At 39.9% G+C, this 20,648-nt stretch overlaps 1 protein-coding gene across 2 annotated transcripts in view; it reads left to right on the top strand.

The window, feature by feature from the left end:
- Positions 1–20,648, top strand: part of EBF1 (EBF transcription factor 1) — a 389,099-nt gene that overhangs the window by 234,507 nt on the left and 133,944 nt on the right. For both annotated transcript variants that reach the window (XM_049647877.1, XM_049647878.1), the window contains exon 7: positions 11,960–12,041. In XM_049647877.1, coding sequence (XP_049503834.1) covers positions 11,960–12,041 — 82 coding nt within the window. The remainder of the gene's footprint in view (positions 1–11,959; positions 12,042–20,648) is intronic.

Here is a 20,648-nt window from a genome sequence, read left to right on the forward strand (position 1 = left end):
CCCAATGTTTTTTTAGCCACCCAAACAAATATCTGGTGACTAGCTTGAATTGGGCCTGATTAGCTTGACTTGAGTCACATGCCCATCTCTAAAGCAATCACACAGTTGGGGGGGTGTGATGTTGTGACTAGCCAGACCTGGATCATAAGCACCACTCTTGTCTAAGCTTGGAATGACTTTGTGCTGCTGAAATACAAGGACTCTTGGGTGATGGTGAGGAAGTTTTTCAAAAGGAGAATAGAGGATAGTTACCAAAATAGGGGGGAATGGATTCTGGGCAGTCAACTCCCAGACTCCCTCCACAACCTGTGAAAACCCTGGACCCATTCTACAGAAAATGTTACAAAAATTTGGATGCAATGTTGAGGTGTTCAAGAACTCCAGTGTATCATCCACTAGTCTCTAGGTTAATAATATCTGGACTAGATCATCTGTAAGTTCTCATTCCATTCTAGTGTTCTTTGTTTTATTAAATTTTTGACCAATTTTCATGATAACAGCTTCTTTGGAGTTTTGTTTCCAGTGTTTCAGGTTTAAGCTGTTAGAGAGTGACATGCGGTAGGGAGAGCAAGAGGGTATGACCTGTGAGCTACAAAGCACCCTCAGAAAGACTAAATTGTGTCATTGTTCGTCTACAATATTGCTTTAGTTTCATTTTCCATCAGCATCCTTATGATATCATGATAAATAGTGCTTAATAAAGTGTCAGATTCTCTTTTGCATTATGATTTTAAAATGATAAATTTCTTTTTATATTTTTATGGACTAGAACACACAGACTTATTGGATCATTATAATATAAACTGGAATAATTTGGAGCTCATAAGATTATTGTCAGTGCTCTGTGGGCATGATGCTCACTGGTCATTTTTATTTGGAGACTGATCCTGAGCTTTAAATCCAAATTAAGGAGTCACTTGTTTTTGTCTGAACTTGGATTGTGTGACGTGTTGGAATGCAGTAATTTTTTTTTCCATGAGAGCCTTTGCTCAAATTAAATTTATTATCCCCAATGGTGTGTGAGCCGAGGATGGGATGTTGAGATTGGGCCGGGGAAAGTGTCCAGAAAAGTGAACAGACAAATGGAGTGGATTTTTAAAAGGATGATGATGATTTAAACAGGTTTCAAAAGAATTTTCATCTTTAGCAAGACTATGATTTTTCTCTTGGGACACAGCTTTTCAGCCGATGGCTTTTTTCTTTTTTTCTTTTTTATATTTTTGGTAGAAAAGTGAGATTGTTTCTTTTCTTTGAAGCAAAAATTTGTCAAATAGCTGCTTACTCTGGCAACCAGAAACTCCTTTATTTTTCTGTGGCTTGTGCTGGAGATGAGGTGGAATGGGTGAGGAGAATTCAATTGTTCTTTTCATTCAGAGGTGATTTGACATAAGTTATTGTGATGAGTTTCAGTGACACATGATTAGATGTCTAGCTCTTCTCTGCAATTCACTATTACCGATGCATAACTCCATCATTGCATTTATTACATAGTATTAACATTACTGTTGATTTTTAAAAATAAATTAGGTATTAATTCTCAAGGTTCAATGTACATGAAAATTATTTGAGTATCTTACCCCCTAACTTACTCCCACCAAGGTGAGTTTCCCAGATAATTCTGATGCAGGCCCTGGGAAGTATACTTTGGTGAACCTCCATAAGGGCAGGAACAGAGTTGTCTCTGTACTTGTGCTTAGCACATAGTGGGTGCTTAGTAAATACTTACTGAGTGAAAGATGAATGAATTTTACTGAATGAATAAATGGATGAGTTAAGGACGTACTCTGAACCAAGAAATAGCAAACCATCAAGAGCTTTAATCACTGGTTTTCAACAAAGTCATTAGAAGGTTATGTAAAATTTTGGAGGGAGAAGATACATTTCATATTATTAGTTACATGTCCTTTTGTACCTTTGGGTTATGCTTAAATGTTTTAAGAACAATGGCAAATTTAATTTAGAGATAATATTTTAAACTTTGATGTTGAGAATTGTTTTAAGTAGGAAATTGAGGACATTGATGGTGTGGAATCTGCCCAGTTGATAGTCTTTTATGAATTATGCATATGTGAAACTAATAAATGATCTACATTTTACAAAGTGTAAGATGGGTAGCTCTTAACTCTTCTCATTTGAATTAACTGGCAAATCTAGAGCATAAAGGCTTTGGCAAAGACACACATCATTTTTAGTTCTTAATTTATCCATCACAGTATGGGGGCAACGTTCCCTAGGTTCTATGCTGAGTGACATTTCAGTTTTTACAACAATAAAGTTGTTTATTTTTCTTAAAGTAATCCTACTTATAGAAAATTGAGAAAATATAGGGAAAAAGGAAAGAAGAACAAATAATCTTTGTGCTATAATTTAAAGTTACTGCCATTAATATTTACAGTCAATTTAAGTCAGATATGCATTTTCTATTTTCTATTATGCAGCCATACTAGGTGCTGTGGAAAATAGAATGGCACTCTAAAAGTGTCTGCAGTGTTATGGAGAAGCACATGATTACTTAAGTACCTGGAATACAATACGTGAAGACCAATTGTGACAAGAACTGTAACAGAATGTTGGAGGAAGTGGTTAATTCCAGCTGGGGTATTTGGGAAGGTTTCATGGGCTCAGGGCATTTAAGCTGCTTCTGTAAGGAAAAGTAGAATTATGGGAAGCTGAGATGGTATTGAAATTAGGGAAGGCATTTCAGGCCCAGGAATGCAGCCTATGGTGAAGGCAGGAAGGAAACTTTATGTTCAGGGCACAGGGTGTAACTCAATGTGACTGAAGCAAAGAATGTTGGAGGGCCAATGTGTCTGGAAAGGTAGAATGTGGACATCTGTGGGAACTTTGAAAGATTCCCTGATCCATGGCTATTCGACCTTTCTTGGCAAATATTCAAATACCCTATTGTCATAAGAGTCAAGAAGTTTTCCTGGAAGTTTGATTTTAAGTGCTTTCCTTCTCTTTTATTTTTCTTTTGGAGGAAAACTTGAACCAAAGTAATTATGATCTTAATACAATTGGTATTAAAGGAGAATAATTGTACATGTTAGGCTTTTGAGGAATATTTGTCAGTTGAGTAAGTGAATGGTACTGAATGTTTATACTTCATAACATCTCGAAGAAAAAGTGAGTTGAGTGTCCAGAAAACCCATATGCTTCAGTTACTCTGGATTTGAACTTTTTGATCTCTCTCTGACATCTGTCACCTTCACAAGGGAAATTAATATCGAAACCTTTTGAGGACTCGGGAGGAAAAGTGAAATTCTAACATCAGATTCTAAATGAATCTGCTTTAAAATTTTAAACACAGGGGTGTTAAACAGAGGGGTATTAAAAGCCTTTGATTTTCAACCTGTGGCTTTCTGTCTGCAAAAAAGACATTCAAAGATAGTGACTAGTGGGACTGGTAGCTACATAATGTATGAATAAACCCTTGAAATGGTGTTCATTGACTCCTCCCAAGAGACCCAGATTATATTGGTTTCGCTTTGGCCATCATTCTCCAAATTTGGTTTGGCTCTATTACCAGACCCACCCACTGAGTAGGCCTTCATTATAGTTAAAATCCATTTGAAATAGGCAAGAGTGGTCATGGGCAAAATTGAAACAAATTAAAATTTATAATTGGGAATATTCTAGTGACAATACCAGAAATTTTTATGTTGGCTTTATCTCTAATTTTGAATGAATCTGAAAATGGTAGTAAGAGTATAGTCAGACATAGTCAGTGATGTGTACTGCCATATAATAAAAAATATATATAACATACGAAGGACTATAGTTTAGTGGATGTGGGCTTCAAACCCAAACTGCCTACATTCAAATCCCAGCTGTACCACTTACTAGATAAGAAACCTTGGGCAAATTACCTAAGTATTTTATCTCAGTATCATTGAGATGAGAATAGCGATAGTACTTCATAGGGTTGTTGTGAAGAGTAAATGAATTAATACATTTAAAGCACTCAGAACAGGGCCTCCACACCTCCACATGGTATATTCATGTATTTGCTATAATAACTACTAAGTGGAGGCATTGAGGCTCCTCCTATCTCATTTTTTTTTTTAATTTTTTTTTAACATTTATTTATTTTTGAGACAGAGAGAGACAGAGCATGAACAGGGAAGGTCAGAGAGAGAGGGAGACACAGAATCTGAAACAGGCTCCAGGCTCCGAGCTGTCAGCACAGAGCCCAACGCGGGGCTTGAACTCACGGACCGCGAGATCATGACCTGAGCCGAAGTCGGACGCTCAACCGACTGAGCCACCCAGGCGCCCCTCCTATCTCATTTTTTATGCTTGGCTTTCTGGAGCGGGACATTGTTATTGAAGCAACGTTGCTAATCGCATTTGCCTCTTTTCTGACCTGGAGAGGGAGTCTCACTAGTGACCCAGGATTCCAAGACCTGATGAATGTCTCAAGTCTTATCCCCTGGTCTGCAGGAGTTCTGTGCTGGGTGATTCCTTGAAGATCATGTTCCTTGTAATGAAAATGGTTTAAGACAGATATGTCTTCAGTCTGTCCCGAGCCCTGAGAAAGACAAACATACACTTGAGTTTGTTATCTACCTCATTCCTGCCAAGGGCCAGTGTTTGTACCTTAATGCACTTTTGGCGAGAAACACTTGGCACTTGAGTAATCTTTGTAAAAGAGGATCCCTGAAGATGAACGCCTTCTCTACAACACACAAGCTTATAACTTGTTGGATGTGTCATACTTTCTCACTTAATTTCTAGTCAAACCTTGTAGTTGGCGTTAAACTGCAGCATCCTTGCTCTCGCTTCCCTTCTCTGTGTCATTTCTAAAAAGTTTCAATTTATTCTTTCCAGATTGGTCATTGGTTATTTGTCCCCCTCTTTCCCTTTTCACTGTCCTGATCCTTTTTCCTAGCTTTCAGACTTGACTTCTAGCATAGGAGATCTATGTGTAATGAATGCTTTTTCTTAAAGCTATTTTTATTTATTTACTTATTTATTTTTTAAATGTTTGTTTGTTTTTGAGAAAGAGAGACAGAGAGAGAGAGAGAGAGAGAGAGAGAGAGAGAGAGAGAGAAACTGGGGGAGGGGCAGAGAGAGAAGGAGATACAGAATCAGAAGCAGGCTCCAGTCTCTGAGCTGTCAGCACAGAGCCCCACATGGCGCTCAACTCACGGACTGAGATCATGACCTGAGCTGAAGTTGAACACTCAACTGACTGAACCACCCAGGTGCCCCCTTAAAGCTATTTTTAAATTCTTTCATCTGCTGCTATTCTATCCCAATACCTCACATTTATTTATTTATTTATTTATTTATTTATTTATTTATTTGTAAATTCTTGCCACTAATTATGTCCTTTCATCAAGGCCAAACTCTGAGGTAACAAATGCTTCTCAAGTTGATCATGTTCATCCTTTCAGGCTGAGAATACTTTCCAGAAATGCCCAAGATCTGAGGGATCTTGGCCAAAGGAAAAAGTAAACTCCTTGAAGTCAGTAGCCAGTAATACGGGCAGCCACATGCTCTCCCCCAGGGATCCCCAATATAGTGCCACAACTTGGTACCATTCCACCTTCCACTGTGGGGACAGAGAAGAGAATTTGCTTCGTCTGCAAAGAATCCCCTCAGGTTCTTGTTTCTTTCTTCCTTCCTTGCTCTCAAACAGAACTGCAGGGGTTTGAGTCAAGGCAGATACTCTCTCACTAGTGCATTTTAATATCAGAAAAGGAAAAGTGGTCAGCCTGGTGGTGAGAGACCTTTGCCCTTACACAGGTTTGGCCTCCTCAGTCTGCCCTTGTGGCATCCTTGGGATTTTGGCAGACTTATGGGTATCATATTTTCACATGGATGAACTGTACTCTACAACTTCTTCTGTGTACCAGGAACCCAGAAGTGTTGGCATTGAAAGTAGAGGTTTTTCTTTCTAGCTGTTTTGGCTCCTCTGTTTTCAAGGGAGACCTATTTTTCATGGCTGTGGCCATGGGAGTCTTGTTTACCTCTTCACAGATGATGACGATGATGACGATGGGACAGTGATGGCGTTTCTGAAACAGCCCCTGGCAACTTGAGAGGTCTGAGTAGGGATAGTTGCCTTCTGGTTAAACATTTTCAATTTGGGAGAATACTCGTACTCCTGGAAAGTCTTCCTTGGGTATGTCTGGGCAGTAGATTTGATCATGGAGGCAGGCAGTTCTATGCTTCGGTGTCAAAGCAGAGATGATGGGGCAGTCTAAGGAAAGGACTTCTCCAAAAAGGCCCTTTGATTCGTGAGGCATTTCCCTCTCTACCCTCCAGTTAGCGTGTGTGCGAGCAACTTGAACTTCACACAGAAGGGGCCCCACAGTTGTTTCCACACAGCTGTTTCCTGCATTGGGGGAGAGTGAGTCTCCGTGTCCTGAATCTCTTTGGCAAGGATCATCTGCCACATAACCATCTGTGGGCATAAGTCAGAGGAACTTTTGGGGAGCCTTAAGACTGCAAATGGGGGTTTTATGTCTTGGTTTAGGTGTGCCTTGATGCTTGTCTTTTCCAGCCTAGACATTATGACAGCAGCTGAAAACATCCAAACGTGATTTTTCAGAATTTGGGTGGAGGAGGTAAAAAGTCAACCTGCTCACCCTAGATCTATTGCAATGCTTTGCATAATATTTAATGATGTACAAGCTGTCGCCTAATGGTCGGTTTTACTGTGTGTGCCCTTCAGTTCTGACTAGCTGGAGTCCTCCATGATTTAAGCTGCTACCTCTCTCCTTTATGTGTCTTGGCCTTTGGGTAAAACTGCTCTAGTCATTATTGTCTCTCCTTGGTTTCTTCTTTTTTCTTTTTGTAGGTCATTCAATGAAATCTGTAGTTCTCGTCAGTTACATAGGTCTTTGCTTCTTTTCTTAACCTTAACATTCAAAGACAGAAGAATACTTTTTGTACCTGAAAATCTGAACATTCTTAGTGCTAGGCAGTGAGCAGTTGCCATAAATAAATGATGATGAAAATAATTATCTCTTTTTCTATGCCAGGTAGTATTTAAACATTTCACATACGTTACTCATTTTATTCTCAATAACCCTCTAAAGCAGGTTCTGTTATTTCCCACATTTTACAGATGAGAAATTTAAGGTACAGGGAAGTTAAGTAATTTCTCTAAAGTCACACAATTAATTAAACAGTAAAGTTAGGATTATGACAAAAGCCACACAGTGGTCCTGGAGAGAAGTACTGTTATTTTCATGTTTTTGTAAGGCCACTGCAGAAATTTACCCATGGGGATCTTATCTCCAACCCAAGTTCTTGTCCAAAATTCTCTACTGTTGTCTTTATTGTAGAATGTTCTCATTTCTATCCCTTGGGAGTCCTGGATTCTGTTTAGGTGAACAGATTTACTAAAAACCCACTGAGTTCTGAGTCTTGTGTCATGTTCTGGGTATAGAGAGATGGTTTTTATTATTGTTGTTATTTTACATCCTCATATAGATGGATCAAAACATGTTGGCTATGTCAAAGAATTTTCCTTTTGGGGGAGCCTAGAGGTATCTTTGGTATCCAGTACTCTGCTAGTCACATAGAAGAATTCCCAGTGTACTATCTATTGGTTGGTAAAATGTGACACAAGTAAACCATTGAATAAGCAATTTTGTTCTACAAATGTGTGCGTTCGGTTCAGTGAATGTTCAGTGATGAGCTAATGTTGTACATTAGCCTGACTGAGGAACCTAAACACAACTTTTAATAGGCTGTCACTTTTGGTTTTATGACCACCACTTTCCTAATTTTTAGTATTCTAAAAAGCTCAATGGCTCAACTGTTGAGCTCTTATTGGGTTGGCTTTTGAAAAGCTACATTATCTTGAAAAAAATCATACAACTGGAAGTCAGAACACGTGGGTTGTAGTTCCAGCTGTTGTAACTATTATAACTGTGTGGCTATTCTCACGTCTTCTGATCTCTCAATGTTTTCATATGTGCAATGAAACAGTTCAAATAAGTGATGGCTAAGGTCACTTAGAAAGTCTTGCAATTCATGGAAACAAACATATACCATAAGGAGTCTTTTGACCAATATAGGTTATGAGTTTAGTTTTGACTGTAGATAAATATCTTAATTTTGTTGAGTCTTAGTTTTCTTCCTTTTAAATAGGTTGATGATTCCTGGCATGCTTAATTTATAGGACTTCTATGAGGATTTAGTGAGATTATAGAGATGTAAGTGCTTTGAATCACATAATACACTGTATGAACATAAGATGATATTATTCATATTGAAAGTTACCAGAAAGGTGTTGGGTTTTTTGCCCCCCCCCCCTCCCTCCCCCCCCCCCCAAAAAGACTGGAGTTTAGTTCTGATTGGGCTGTTTCCTGGAGTTTCTGGAACTCCTTGGAACTCTACAGGGTCAATAGGGGCTTTGCCCTGTCTCTAGTTCATTTCCCACGGTTGGGATAAGGCTGTCACACTCTTTCTCCTGACAACACTTTATCAAACATATCTGCCACACAAAATGTGGTAATTCATGAGACAAAAGTGAGGTTTTGAGTTACAATAACCTCCTCTTTGTTAAAAGCCCCCTGAGAATCTGAGATCTTCTCCATAGGCCAGCAGACATGCATGCGTCCCCCGTTTACAAATGCCTTAAAAACAGCCTGATAAATCATCCCCAAAATGTGTGTGCTACATCTAACTCTGTCCCTCAGTGGGGATATTTTTAACTCCTACTTCTAAGTCCTCTCAGTTCCTTTAAGGAAGTGCGATCGGAAAGGGTCAGGCATTTGGCATGTACTTAGGGGAAACTTTGAAAGAATTCCTGAGGCTCCCCCTGGGGTAAGGCTGGCTTTCCCCAAAAGAACAGGCCCTTCAGAGCGTCTTTGCCACATAAGGGCTTGTGTGAGGCTCCAGGCACCCGTTGATGCCGTCTCTTCCCTGCGACAGATGGCCAAGCCTTCAATTTCAGCAAGCGATCCACTGTGGAGAGGGCGGGCAGGAGATTCTGGCAGCATGCCAGGTGACAGGGCAGCTTAGGGTAACAGGGATCCGGTGTGTGCCCGGCATAGCTTTTGTGCTAACGACGGGCTGCTGACAGGCACCTCGCCCCTGCTCATCGTTAAGGCAGAAGATCCCCTGCTCCCTTGATTCTGTTTCTCTCTGGCAGAGCTAGCGTCCTGTTTGCCTGCCTTTCAAAATCCATTTTGGCACCAGATGGCCCCCCTCATGGTGGCTAGCAGTTGTCTGACTTGAAGATGCCAGAGGGTGTGCTGACAGCTTCTTCTAACACAACCTGAATCTGGCTGTCGGTCTGGGCTCAAATGTCTTAAACACACACCCGCGGCAATATTATCAGCCCTGGGGAATCAGGGGTGGGGGGCACTGGAGGGAGAATGGCGGTGATGTCTCCCTCCACAATATTTATGCTACTGGTATGGAAATAATAATACCAATACTTATTCTTATTTGTACACTTATTGGCACAAATGCCATTGTGGTGCAATTACTGTTGATGGTATAATTAGCACTAATATCAGTACTTCACTACTCCTGTTATTACTAAAACTACTATAAGCATAATGGTTAGGGACACAGGCTCTGTCCAAATTTGAGTTCCAGACTCGCTAACCTTACGATAAGTTATTCAACTTCTCTGAACCTCAATGTGTTCATCCATAAAATGGGATTGATAGCAGAGGTTATTTAGGGGGATTGAATGGGGAAAATGTATTTGCAGTTCTCAGCACCTTGCTGAACATAAGTTAAGCACCTAATTCATGGGAGCCATTATTATTACTGGCCCCATCACCATGCTTACCATGTGTCAGGCATTATCACGGTTCATTTTTACAATTGCCTTATAAGGTAGGGACTGTCCTTATACCCAATTTATAGATAAAGGAAGTGTGGAGCAGAGAAGTTCACCTACTTATCCAAAATCACACAAGCAGTCAGTACCTGTCAAAGTTGGGACGTGAACCCCATTCTGGGTATTTCTAAAGGCTGTGGCTTTTCCTCTGTACCACACTGTTTCTCACTGTCAGTTTCGTGGCAATCAGTCCTCCCCTGAGGCTTGGCGTGGCTTTTAAATATGCCCTTCCAACCAGCTGTGCTTGAAAGAGGCAGCCAGTTTTTACATTTCAGGTGCCTTTGGCTTAAACCCCAGCAAGATGGCCGACTCTCTCTCTCCCTGAGCTTCACCATTTCAGCTTCTGAAAGCCATGTGTGATCACAGGGCCACCCAGCTCTTGCCTTCTGAGAGCTCAGAGGAAAGGACAATGCTGAGGCACTTGGGGTTATGACCACTCCCTCAAACGTCTTTCTCTTTCCAAGTCTGCCCTATTGAAAGGGGACTTGAGTAGGACCAGCTGACTGCTGGCGGGAATGACTGTGCTGTTCTTTGTACTGGGGAAGGGGTGCCAGAGCCCAATTCCATTTTACACGTTTGGGCTTCAGCAGTGTTCCACGAGTCATTTATCTTGTGTGAAGTGTTGATAAACTTTGGCCTCTATGGAGAGAACCTGGAAGTAGGGGCAAATGATTATTCAGAGGTTTCCTTTTATTGATGGGTGGTTGAATGGTGCATGATGTTGAAAGCGTCGTTTCAGGAAAGTGTTTGTATTTTAAAATGTTCTTTTAGTTGACAAAGTTATCGTCACTTTTCAGAGTTACTCCCACACCATATTCTTCTGTTGCCAGATTCTAAGAAACCGGGGAGGAGAGAGATTCTTCTAGGACCTCTCTCAGTTCAGTAGTCAGAAACCAGTTAAACCTCGTGTGACTTTGTGCTATGTTCTCCTTACTGAGGACCCCTGTGTTATTTGGTTAATAGACTTTGTGCTCAGAGCTAAATTCAGACTGAGGCATCATGGGTTGATAGTTCTTCACAGACTGTGTGCATTGAGGTGGGAATTTTGTACTCCAGTGTGGGAAAAGGTGACTTGAAGTGGGAGAAAGGTGAAGAAAAGAACATGCCGGAAAAATTTAACTGACTGGCATTTTAATGCATTCTGGTGTTTGGGGGACATATTTTGGCCTGAAATCTGTAGGCCTAAAAGTAAAAGGGAATGGAGAACTTAGGGTGGCTTTTAAAATGCTTCTTTCCCCAAACATGAGCAAATGAAGAACATATAGATTGCCAGCATTAATCTCCTAATAGTACATCTTTGATTCCTGCTGTCTTTGTGTAATGGACTTTAACAACTACAATGAAAGAAATAAGTGCTAAGGTCACCATCTAATTTATCATCCATAACAGGACACTTTTGAGAGTTAACGTGGGTGCCATAATATTTACAGTAATATAGCTGGTGTAAACTGGGATTGTTCCTGGGAAATTGGGACTTTTGGTCACCCTAGCAAGTAAAACCCATGAATCTCACCCTAGAACCAACTCAGGGACCAAGGTGGCAGTGAGGTTCTGATTCATTCGCAAAATAGCTTTTGTCTATAGTAGGCAGTATAAGAAAAACATATAGGAAATACTTGAGAAGTCAAAGGACTTCAGTCAGTACGTGAATCTTATCTACTTCTCGTGGGTACTACTAATTAGACGATTTTATTTGGAGATGCTGAAATAAAAAGTGTTTACCATGTCCTCATATTCATCCAGCATACATTTTGCTGGTTCATCATCTGTTAATTTATGGGGCTTAAATTACATGTTGTTGGGGACCATGAGTAATTCTCAGGCAATTACACCCAATTGGAACCTACCTTAAATTACGGTGAAGACTTTCCCTCTGTCTGAGTAAAAATACTTCCTTGGGGGCTTAATTCTTTTGTGAGATCTGTTGGCAGCACTAAAAACGTTTCTTTCACAGAGCAAGTCCAGCTTGGGTACAAAACAAAGGCTAAAGTTTTAAACAAAATAGTGACTCTAACACCATTCTAAATATTTCAGAAAATCTGCGGAGAATAGAATGCACAACCTAGACGTGGCTTACTACTTTTTCTCCCCCCTTCCGTGTCAGGACTGAAATGCTAACCATGATAATTTGTTTCTCCACAGGTTCTTCTTGAAATTTTTCCTCAAATGTAACCAAAATTGCCTAAAGAATGCAGGAAATCCACGTGACATGCGGAGATTCCAGGTGGGTTTGTCTTGTCTTTCTTAAATTTCAATAATGGCATGAGTATCAGGAGAGGGTAAAAAAAAAAAAAAAAAAAAAAAAAAGTCTTAGGCAGAAGAAGATATAGAGTCTAGTTATTTCCCCAGACGTAAAAAGCAGGTGAGGCTCCTGGTCCCCCAGGTCTCTGTGTTCTTGGAGTTGTTTTTATGAAGGAAGAATTGGGACCAAACCACCTGCGTTCACTGTTTGAGACAGTGATGTCCTTTGAGCTTAGTTTGGCTTCCTGAATGGACTCTTAGGCTTCAACCACTTCCGGGTAAGTGAAGTACATAGAAATGATGCATTCTTTCTAAAGTTTTACAAGTAGAAAACTCTTAAATAAGATCTTTGTTCTGTTTTAGAATTATGCCCTCTTCTTCTTTTCTTTCTCTTTGTACTCCTCTTCCAATCCTGGAAATTGTCAGCAGTAAGTGTCCATTAAAAATGGACCCTGATGCAGGTGGGCACATCAAGAGTGATATGGGTGACACTCAGTTCTGTGTCAGCAATGTCCTTCTACAGCATGTGTGAAGGTCCTCAAGCAGCAGTCAGATCTGCCACCATATGTGGGTGGTATGTTCACCTCATATAATTATACACTTACTGATGGAAGAAGATGTGAAAGTAAAGTGTTAATTTCGAAGACACAAAATGGTAGTTGGGTTTTAGGAAAGGTTGCTAAGTTCTAGATAGTGGTGCTTCTCAAACTCAGAAGTGTCAAGAATGCCCTGGGGATCTTGTTAAACTGCTAATGAGGTCTCAGGTGGGCTTGAAACTCTAAATTTCTAACAAGCTCCCAAGTGATGCTAATGCCATGGACCACACTTTAAGGAGCAAGGTTCTAGACTTGTGTTGCCTTCCATCTCATTTTATGGCTTAATCTTTGCATGATCAGTGTTAGTTTTCCTATCAGAGTGATGTAATGATATATATGTCCATATGGTCTTTCAGTGAAAACAGCATGGTGTTTAAAGTATATTCTTGGGTATAGTTCGTCAGCATGAAGTGTAGATTGACGTGCATGATCTCTGAGAGGATCTTGAAGAATTTCAGCTGTACATTCGCACATGGGAGAAAGGGATGGGATGATTCTGAGCATTGATTTTCATTATTTTATTTTATTAAAAAATTTTTTTTAACTTATTTATTTTGAGAGAGAGAGAGAGAATGAACACAAGCAGGGTGGGGCAGAGAGAGAGAGAGAGAGAGAGAGAGAGAGAGAATCCCAAGCAGGCTCCACACTGACAGTACAATACTGAGTTTGAACCCACAAACCATGAGATCATGACCTGAGCCAAAATCAAGAGTCCAGCACCAACTGAGCCACCTAGGTGCTCCAAGCATTGATTTTTAGATGTCAAGATCTCTTTGTCTCCAAGATGATTTTTTTTGAGAGGTGAGACTTATTAGTCTCATGAAAGAGACTAATAAGACAAATTTGGTAGAAAGAAGACATTCTCTCCCAAGATTCTGTAGAATTTTTGTAAAATCATTTTGGCCTTGCCACCTTTTGTCCTGAGAGATCTGAGGAAGAGAATGCCTGGATTCCTAGTTTCCTGGAAAATGTTTCTTTTGGCTAGTTGCTGACCCCAAGTGGGTAGACTTGGGTGCTTTGCTTCCCACACATGATTTTTTTTTGTGTAGAGTGGGATTAGCTTTGCTGGTAAACAAAACATGTGATGTCACTAGGTGTATATTGCTCAGTGTCTTGAAACATGAGATTGGGTTTCATTATAAACTGTTTTGCAGCTTGCTTTGGCCCCAAGATGAGCCATATATCTATCTCCCTTGACCGAGCCTGGGTTATATCATAGCAAGGCATATCCAGGCACAAACCAATTCATGTTTAATAAACATGTCTAATAGACACGTGTCATGACTTACGAATATCAGGATCAACTTTCTTGTGCTTCTCAGGGCAGCAGAGTTAAAGGTAGACTTTAGTGACATTGGGGACCTAAGAGTATTATATAAGACTTCTGAGGCTTTGTTTTCCCTCATAGGACCTGCTAGTAAAATGTCTAAAGGTCTTAAATTATAAGATGTAGCTCTTATGTGGGATGAGAAACCAACTCAGTCTGTTATTTTTTATAGAGTCTAGAAAGCTTTATTTTTGCAGATAAAATAGTTGTTCTTCACTTAGTAGAAGGGCTACTGAGATGAGGGGGCATGAACTGAATTTCTGGAAAGCTTCAGTTTCCTCAACTCTAAAATGGAGTAAAAATTATCATTCTGCTTATTTTACAACATATGAGTAAAAACGTTTTGTATGCATAACTAATTTGCAAATGATAAAATGTAAATGTAAGCTTTTAGAGAAAGTACTTGTGATAAACTAAAACTGGAACATTATTTCAGTACAGGGTTTCTCAACCTAGGCACAATTGACATTTTAGACTGCATAATCCTTATGCAGTTATGGGGGAGGGGAGGTTTGTCCTGCACATTGTAGGATGTTTAACAGTTTGTTACTTGCCTCTATCCATAGAAACTCTTTCATGCCCTAGCCCAGTCATGGCAACCCCAGATGTCTCCAGACATTTGTCAGTGTTCTCTGTCAGTGAATCTCCTAGTTGAGATTCATTGGTTCAGTTCTATACCTGATGACTTCTGACAGACTCTTCCTGGTGACAGTGCGACCATCCCAATGAGTGCTCTCTGTTACAAGGCATGAGAGCTGCCTGACACAAGGTCCATACTGTCCTTCAAATACATACGCTCTTCCCTGTGAGTCTCCAACTGTCCTCAAGTAGGTAGACTCCTCTAAATATGGGCAGCAACCTTGACCACCACAGAGTTAATTTTTGCATTGAAGAAAAGCTCTTCCCATCAGCAAGGACAAATTCCTTACTGGATCTCAGATTTAACCTGCTTTGTTCCCATCACCCACTCGTCACTTCCTGGGAGAGGATAGAGGGAGCTTGTGGCAGAACGAACACTGACTCATTTTGTTTTGTGTCTGTGTATGTTTACATGTCTCATTAATTATAATTTTTCCACAATTAGCATGTGGTCTTACACATGTTGGCACATGAGTGTTTATGCAATTAGAGAATGGAGAAATTGCCTCAATAAAATTAAAGTAACACCTCAAATAGCCCTACTGAACCTTTCTAGTTTTTCCCCTGGGTTGTTTCTTTCATGTTTATTTCCTCCTGTGTTCTCTGCATCATTTCGTGCTTGTAGCCATTCCATCCTTCTTGAACCCATCTTTTCCTCGGATTCCACACAACAACATTCACTCATTCTCAGCCCTTTACAAAGGGATGCTCTTTATTTCCTCTCCCGTAAATGTTGCTCTTCCCTAAGTTTTCTTTAGAGGTCCAGATCTTTTCTCACTTTGTAGGCTCTCTTGAGTATCTTCTCCATTCTCAGCAACTTAACCACTAGTCAGGCACTCAGAACTGTTAAGTCAGGCGCCCTGAGACCTGACATCTAGATCCAAACCTACAAGTCCAGCTGCCTATTGGATACTTCTAGGAGCTTTCACCCAGTGGGCCCCAAACTCCATTGTCATCATCTTTCTTTTCTTTTTTTGTGTTTTCACCACAAGCTGGCTTTTCTTCTTATGTTCCCTATCTTGGTTTACTTCTGATTACATTAAATGCCGGGGAAATGACTGTTTATATTTCTGTCAACATTCAGTGTGTTCCATATATGTGTGTATAAATATACATGCCCAAATGTGTACCTTGATGTACATCTATGGACATTGGCCATGATGATGATGATGATGATGATGATGATAAAACTAATTTATTATATGAGAAGTATTGTGTTAAGTATTTTATATAAGTTTTCATTTTATCTTCACAATATCCCTGTTAGGAATGTGCCAATATTATATTTATGAAATGTAATTTTAGGAATGAGGAACTGAGGCTTAGAGGGGTTAAGAAACTTGTTCAAAAGCACACATTTACTAAGTAGGAAGGAGGCAGTGACTTAACTCATCATTCTGACTCAGATGTTATCTAATGTTGTAGAGCAGTAAAGAACTTGTCCAGTATCTATAGGAAGACCCCTATTGCAGAGAAAATAAGGAAGTCTCTCAACATCGAAGAGCCATAGTGCTACGCATGAATGTATGCTGGAATCTCAGGAAAGCCAGCTGCTTGTCTTATAATAGGCCTAAAGATACCATCTGCATGAAGAATATTGGAATACCACCAAAGTTCATCAGGCAGAGAGTGGAGTTGCATGAAAGGAGAAGAACTTGAACATTGTTTCTGAACAGAGCTACAGTGTTGGCCAATTTTTATTTGTATGAGCTTTAGAAAAAGAAGCTACTACTCAGAAGATTGCTTGAGCTTCACCTAACCTAGGGAGGTTTGGGCCACTTCTCCAGAGCCAAAAAGACCCATCACCGAGATGGAACATGAGTAAAGTGGCTCCAGATATCTCAGAGTACTCTGTGACAAAATCATACTGCAGTTCCCAAATCTTAGGACTGAACCAAGAGGGGGAAAGATCAGTCTTCCCTGCAGCTATCCTGGCTGACAGAGATGTGTCATAGAGATACTGGTTGAACGTTGCCTGTGAATAAGATGTATAATTTCCATCATTTCTCTCATAGTGTACCATTAGGAAGTTGATTTTATGTTATTGTTGCCTCTGAGAAGGGATGAGAAAGTGTCTTTTTGGCAGGAGAAAACTCTGGTCTACCCTTGACATATCAATGTGGCTTTTCCCAGTTCTAAGTTATTGAAAACCTTAGACCTAGAGACATCTGATGGAAAAACGTGCTCTTCTGACTGTTAAATAGGCTCTCTCCAACAGTCATGGATGCCACTTTCCTCTCATCTCATTTTGTATGCTCACCAGGCCAGCCTGATCTTCATACAGCCATGCCAGAGCATGTCTCCTCTGAACAGCAATCAGGGGCCTGTGTAGGTGACTGAGGAGGACATAAGAAAGGTTGTTGATCTCTTGACATGTAAAGACATTCTGTCAAGCAAACTCAGCCTCACAGCGGCTGAGCTTCTGGTGTGTAAACAGAGACTACTTAATTACACAGGTCATGTCAATTAGTGTGACCTTAGCGTTTTCAAGAAATTAATCACTTTCTGCAGAGCTCAGCTGTGTTCATACTTTAAGGCATTATGGAATAAACCTTGTAGAAAATCTGGTACAATATTTTTTTCCTTATTCTTCTTAATTTACAATGGGTGTTTTCTTTTGAAATGCCCAGGCTGTGGTTTGGGTAACAAACTTGCTTTAATACAACAGTGGATATAGGCTTCATTCAGTTCTGGTGGGTGTGAAGAAGTAGGGAGGAAGGGAAAAGGTGGAGGTAGGTTAGGATGGAAACAGCTCATGACAGGGAGAAATTCACTGTGACTAAAGAGCCTGTTTCTTCATCTTGACACTAAAAAGATGCTAATGTCAAAGGACGGTGTTAAAACCATGTCATGGGTCTGGTTTCTAACTGACAGGAGCTAGACAATTCTGGGTTAAGATTTAAGTCCTTATCAATAGCTTTCCTTGTTGGGGCTGGCAGCATGAGGATGGTGAGGAAAGGGACAAGAATTGGGTACAAGCTGTCATCACAGTAGATGCCATAATACCTAGGGACTGGTATCATTTCCAAATTCATCTTATCTCTTCAACAAAAATTTTCCATAGGCTACAAATCTATATTCATGTATAGATGTTAGATCTGTGACTATATATGAACATAAATTTAAGACATATTCCTTCCTTCATGCATGCATGCACTCAGTAGTATTTATTGATGTGGTAAATGGTGAGTATATCATGATGAACAAGAAAGACGGGGTGTTTGTCCTAATGAAGATCATATTCTAGCTGGGGTCTATTAGTTAGGATGATCCTAGCTGCTATAATAAATAGAACAAAGAATATAATGGCTCATACACAACAGGTTATTTCTTGCTCATATAGCGGTACAAGGCAGGTGTTCTTGGTCAGTGGACAGATCTTGTACATGAAGCGATTTGGGGACTGGGGCTCTTTTTGTTTTGTGTCTCCACTATCCTCTAGAACTTCATTGTCTCCATCCATCCAGCTTAAGGGTAAAGAGTATATGGAGGGGGCTCATGGACTTCTTAAAACCTGGTCTTAAAAATGACCCTTGTCACATCTGCCCATATTCTATGGGCTAGAAGTCTGTCACACGACCATATATAACCACAGAGAGACCTGCAAGTATCTACTTGTACAGCCCAAGGAAGAGAGGAAATGGATGTGTGGGTAACAGTTACCATTGGCTGCTGCAATGTTTACAGATGAATAATTACAAATCGTTAAAAATTTTCACTATTGCTCTAAAGAGTATTAATACTATGAAAGAGAATACATGTGGGATAGGGGATAGGAACCTAATTTAAAGTGGGTGACCAGGGAAAACTTGTGAGGAAGTGACATTTAAGACCAGAGCTAACAGATAAGAACAAATCATCTTGAGAAGAGCCAGAAGAATTTTCTGAGCAGAGAGAACAGCAAGCTCTAAATTCATGTTTATTTCATGTTTATTGGAGGAGACAAACAATCTTCTTTCACTCATTAGTCATTTTGTGTGGGGGATGGGAAACCACCAGGAGAAACCACCAGGTTACTCATCCCGAATTCCTACCAAAAATGTGTTCTTTTAAAAATGATGACATGGGAAATGACGGTAAAAGGCAACTCACTGCTTTTGTTTTTTTTTATGTGTATGTGTGAATTCTGATTCTGTAAATTTTGGAGAATCCTTGTTATTTATTCAAAAGCCCAGAGAGGCTCTGAATCAAAATATTATAGGGTATGCTTAGAGGATTCTTAAAATACATGCCCTACCTCTGCAGTTTCAGTCTGTTTTTAAAGGCACTTAAATAAAGAAGGAAATATTTGTATACTTTTTATTTCTCTCCCACTGTCCCCCACCCCGTTTCATATTGTTTTGACAAATAGCGCATCTCGCAATTAAATTCTTTACCAACAGAATGCTAGGGGCCCGAGCTGCAATCACTCTCTTCATACAGAATAATTTCAAGATGCACCACGCTGATTAATTATACTGAAAGCAGCTCTAATGATAGTTTCAGAATACAGGATTAATTCACATAACATGGTAAATACAAATGGTGGATTTTCAACCTGATATATTAAACCATTACAGCTTATTGGGCAAATATGTATCTTGGCATGAGCCTTATGCTGGGCCTTGGCAGAAAATATGCATCACTGAGAAGGAATCCTTATGAATGCGATTTGGTGAGTGGTGGCTCTGCACTTAGGGGAAATAAATTTCTACATTAAGTACAGTCGCTATTGAAGAAATGTAAAATACATTAAAGGATAGATGTTTAAAAGTGTTTGGTTTGATCAGTGTTGCCAGTGGATATTGGTTCTGAGGATGCTTATACTTATTGAGACTTACCAACAAAAGATATCCTTACATTCTATTGCTTTTTAAGTTGTAACTTACAGAGCTCTTATTATGTGTGAGACGCTGTACAAGGTGTTTTGCATGAATGATCTTACTTATTTTTCCTCTGCTCTTTCCCTTGTTTCCTTTGCTCCAAACAAGCATTGGAGCACATTGGCTTTCCTTATTTTCTTTCTTTTCTCTTTTGAATACACCAAACTTATTCCTGCCTCAGGATCTTTGCACTTACTAATTCCATCTTCCTAGGAAATTCTTCTGCCACTTCATTGAATAGCTGGCTACTTCTTTTACTCAGATTTCAGCTAAAACATCACCTCCTCAGAGATGCCTTCCTTAGTCACCCAATCAAAAATAGATCTCACCTAGGTATCGTTCCATCCGCATTGTATTTTATTCTTGGAACTTTTCACATTCAGAAATTTTCTTTTATTGTTTACTTACTGTTGGAAAACCCCTTTCTGTCCCTGATAAGCACTAAGTTCTTCGTACATTGCTCCTTCTCTAGTATACAGAATAATGCCTGGAGTATAGTAGGCACACCACTTATTCCTATGATTAAGTGACTTATATAAGGTTACAAACTGGTAAGTGATAGAGTTGCAGTTCACATTCAGGACTCTCTGACCCCTGAATCTGAGCTGTTGACTAATATGTTATTTTCTCGCTCCCAATTTTCACATCCGTGTGTCATAGAGTCATTAGTAGAGAACACACATGGCAATTCTGTATGTTTTGGCTCACTGCTACTTAAAATAGCCAGTGGGAACACATAAATGGAGAGCACCTGTTAAATGCCAATGACACCATCAAGAGTCATCAAAGGTATCCTGATCCACAGAGAGGGGAACAAGGTTCAGGTCACTGAGGAGCTTTTATGTGAGCATGTGTCACAGTTCAGGAGACAGAAGCTGAGTTTAGTGTCCAAAGGTCCAAATTAGTTTAATGTAAGTATCTGAGGATTTAGAAGTGTCTGCTCTTGTCTTACTGTTAAAATAGGAGATATTTTTGCCTTGAGCCTTAAAGAGTAGATTTAATTCAGTTACTCACTCCCATTCTCCTGCAGTTCTGCTCTGCTACATCCTGTAGGTTCATGCGTCCTCTATAATTTTTAATGAGTTATTTGGGATCTTTGAACCAGATAGAAACTGGCAATCAGGCAGGTTTCAGAAATGATCTCATTCCATATCAGTCAAGGATAT

This window comes from Panthera uncia, assembly GCF_023721935.1.
Source record: "Panthera uncia isolate 11264 chromosome A1 unlocalized genomic scaffold, Puncia_PCG_1.0 HiC_scaffold_17, whole genome shotgun sequence".
NCBI classification, from domain to species: Eukaryota; Metazoa; Chordata; class Mammalia; order Carnivora; family Felidae; genus Panthera; species Panthera uncia.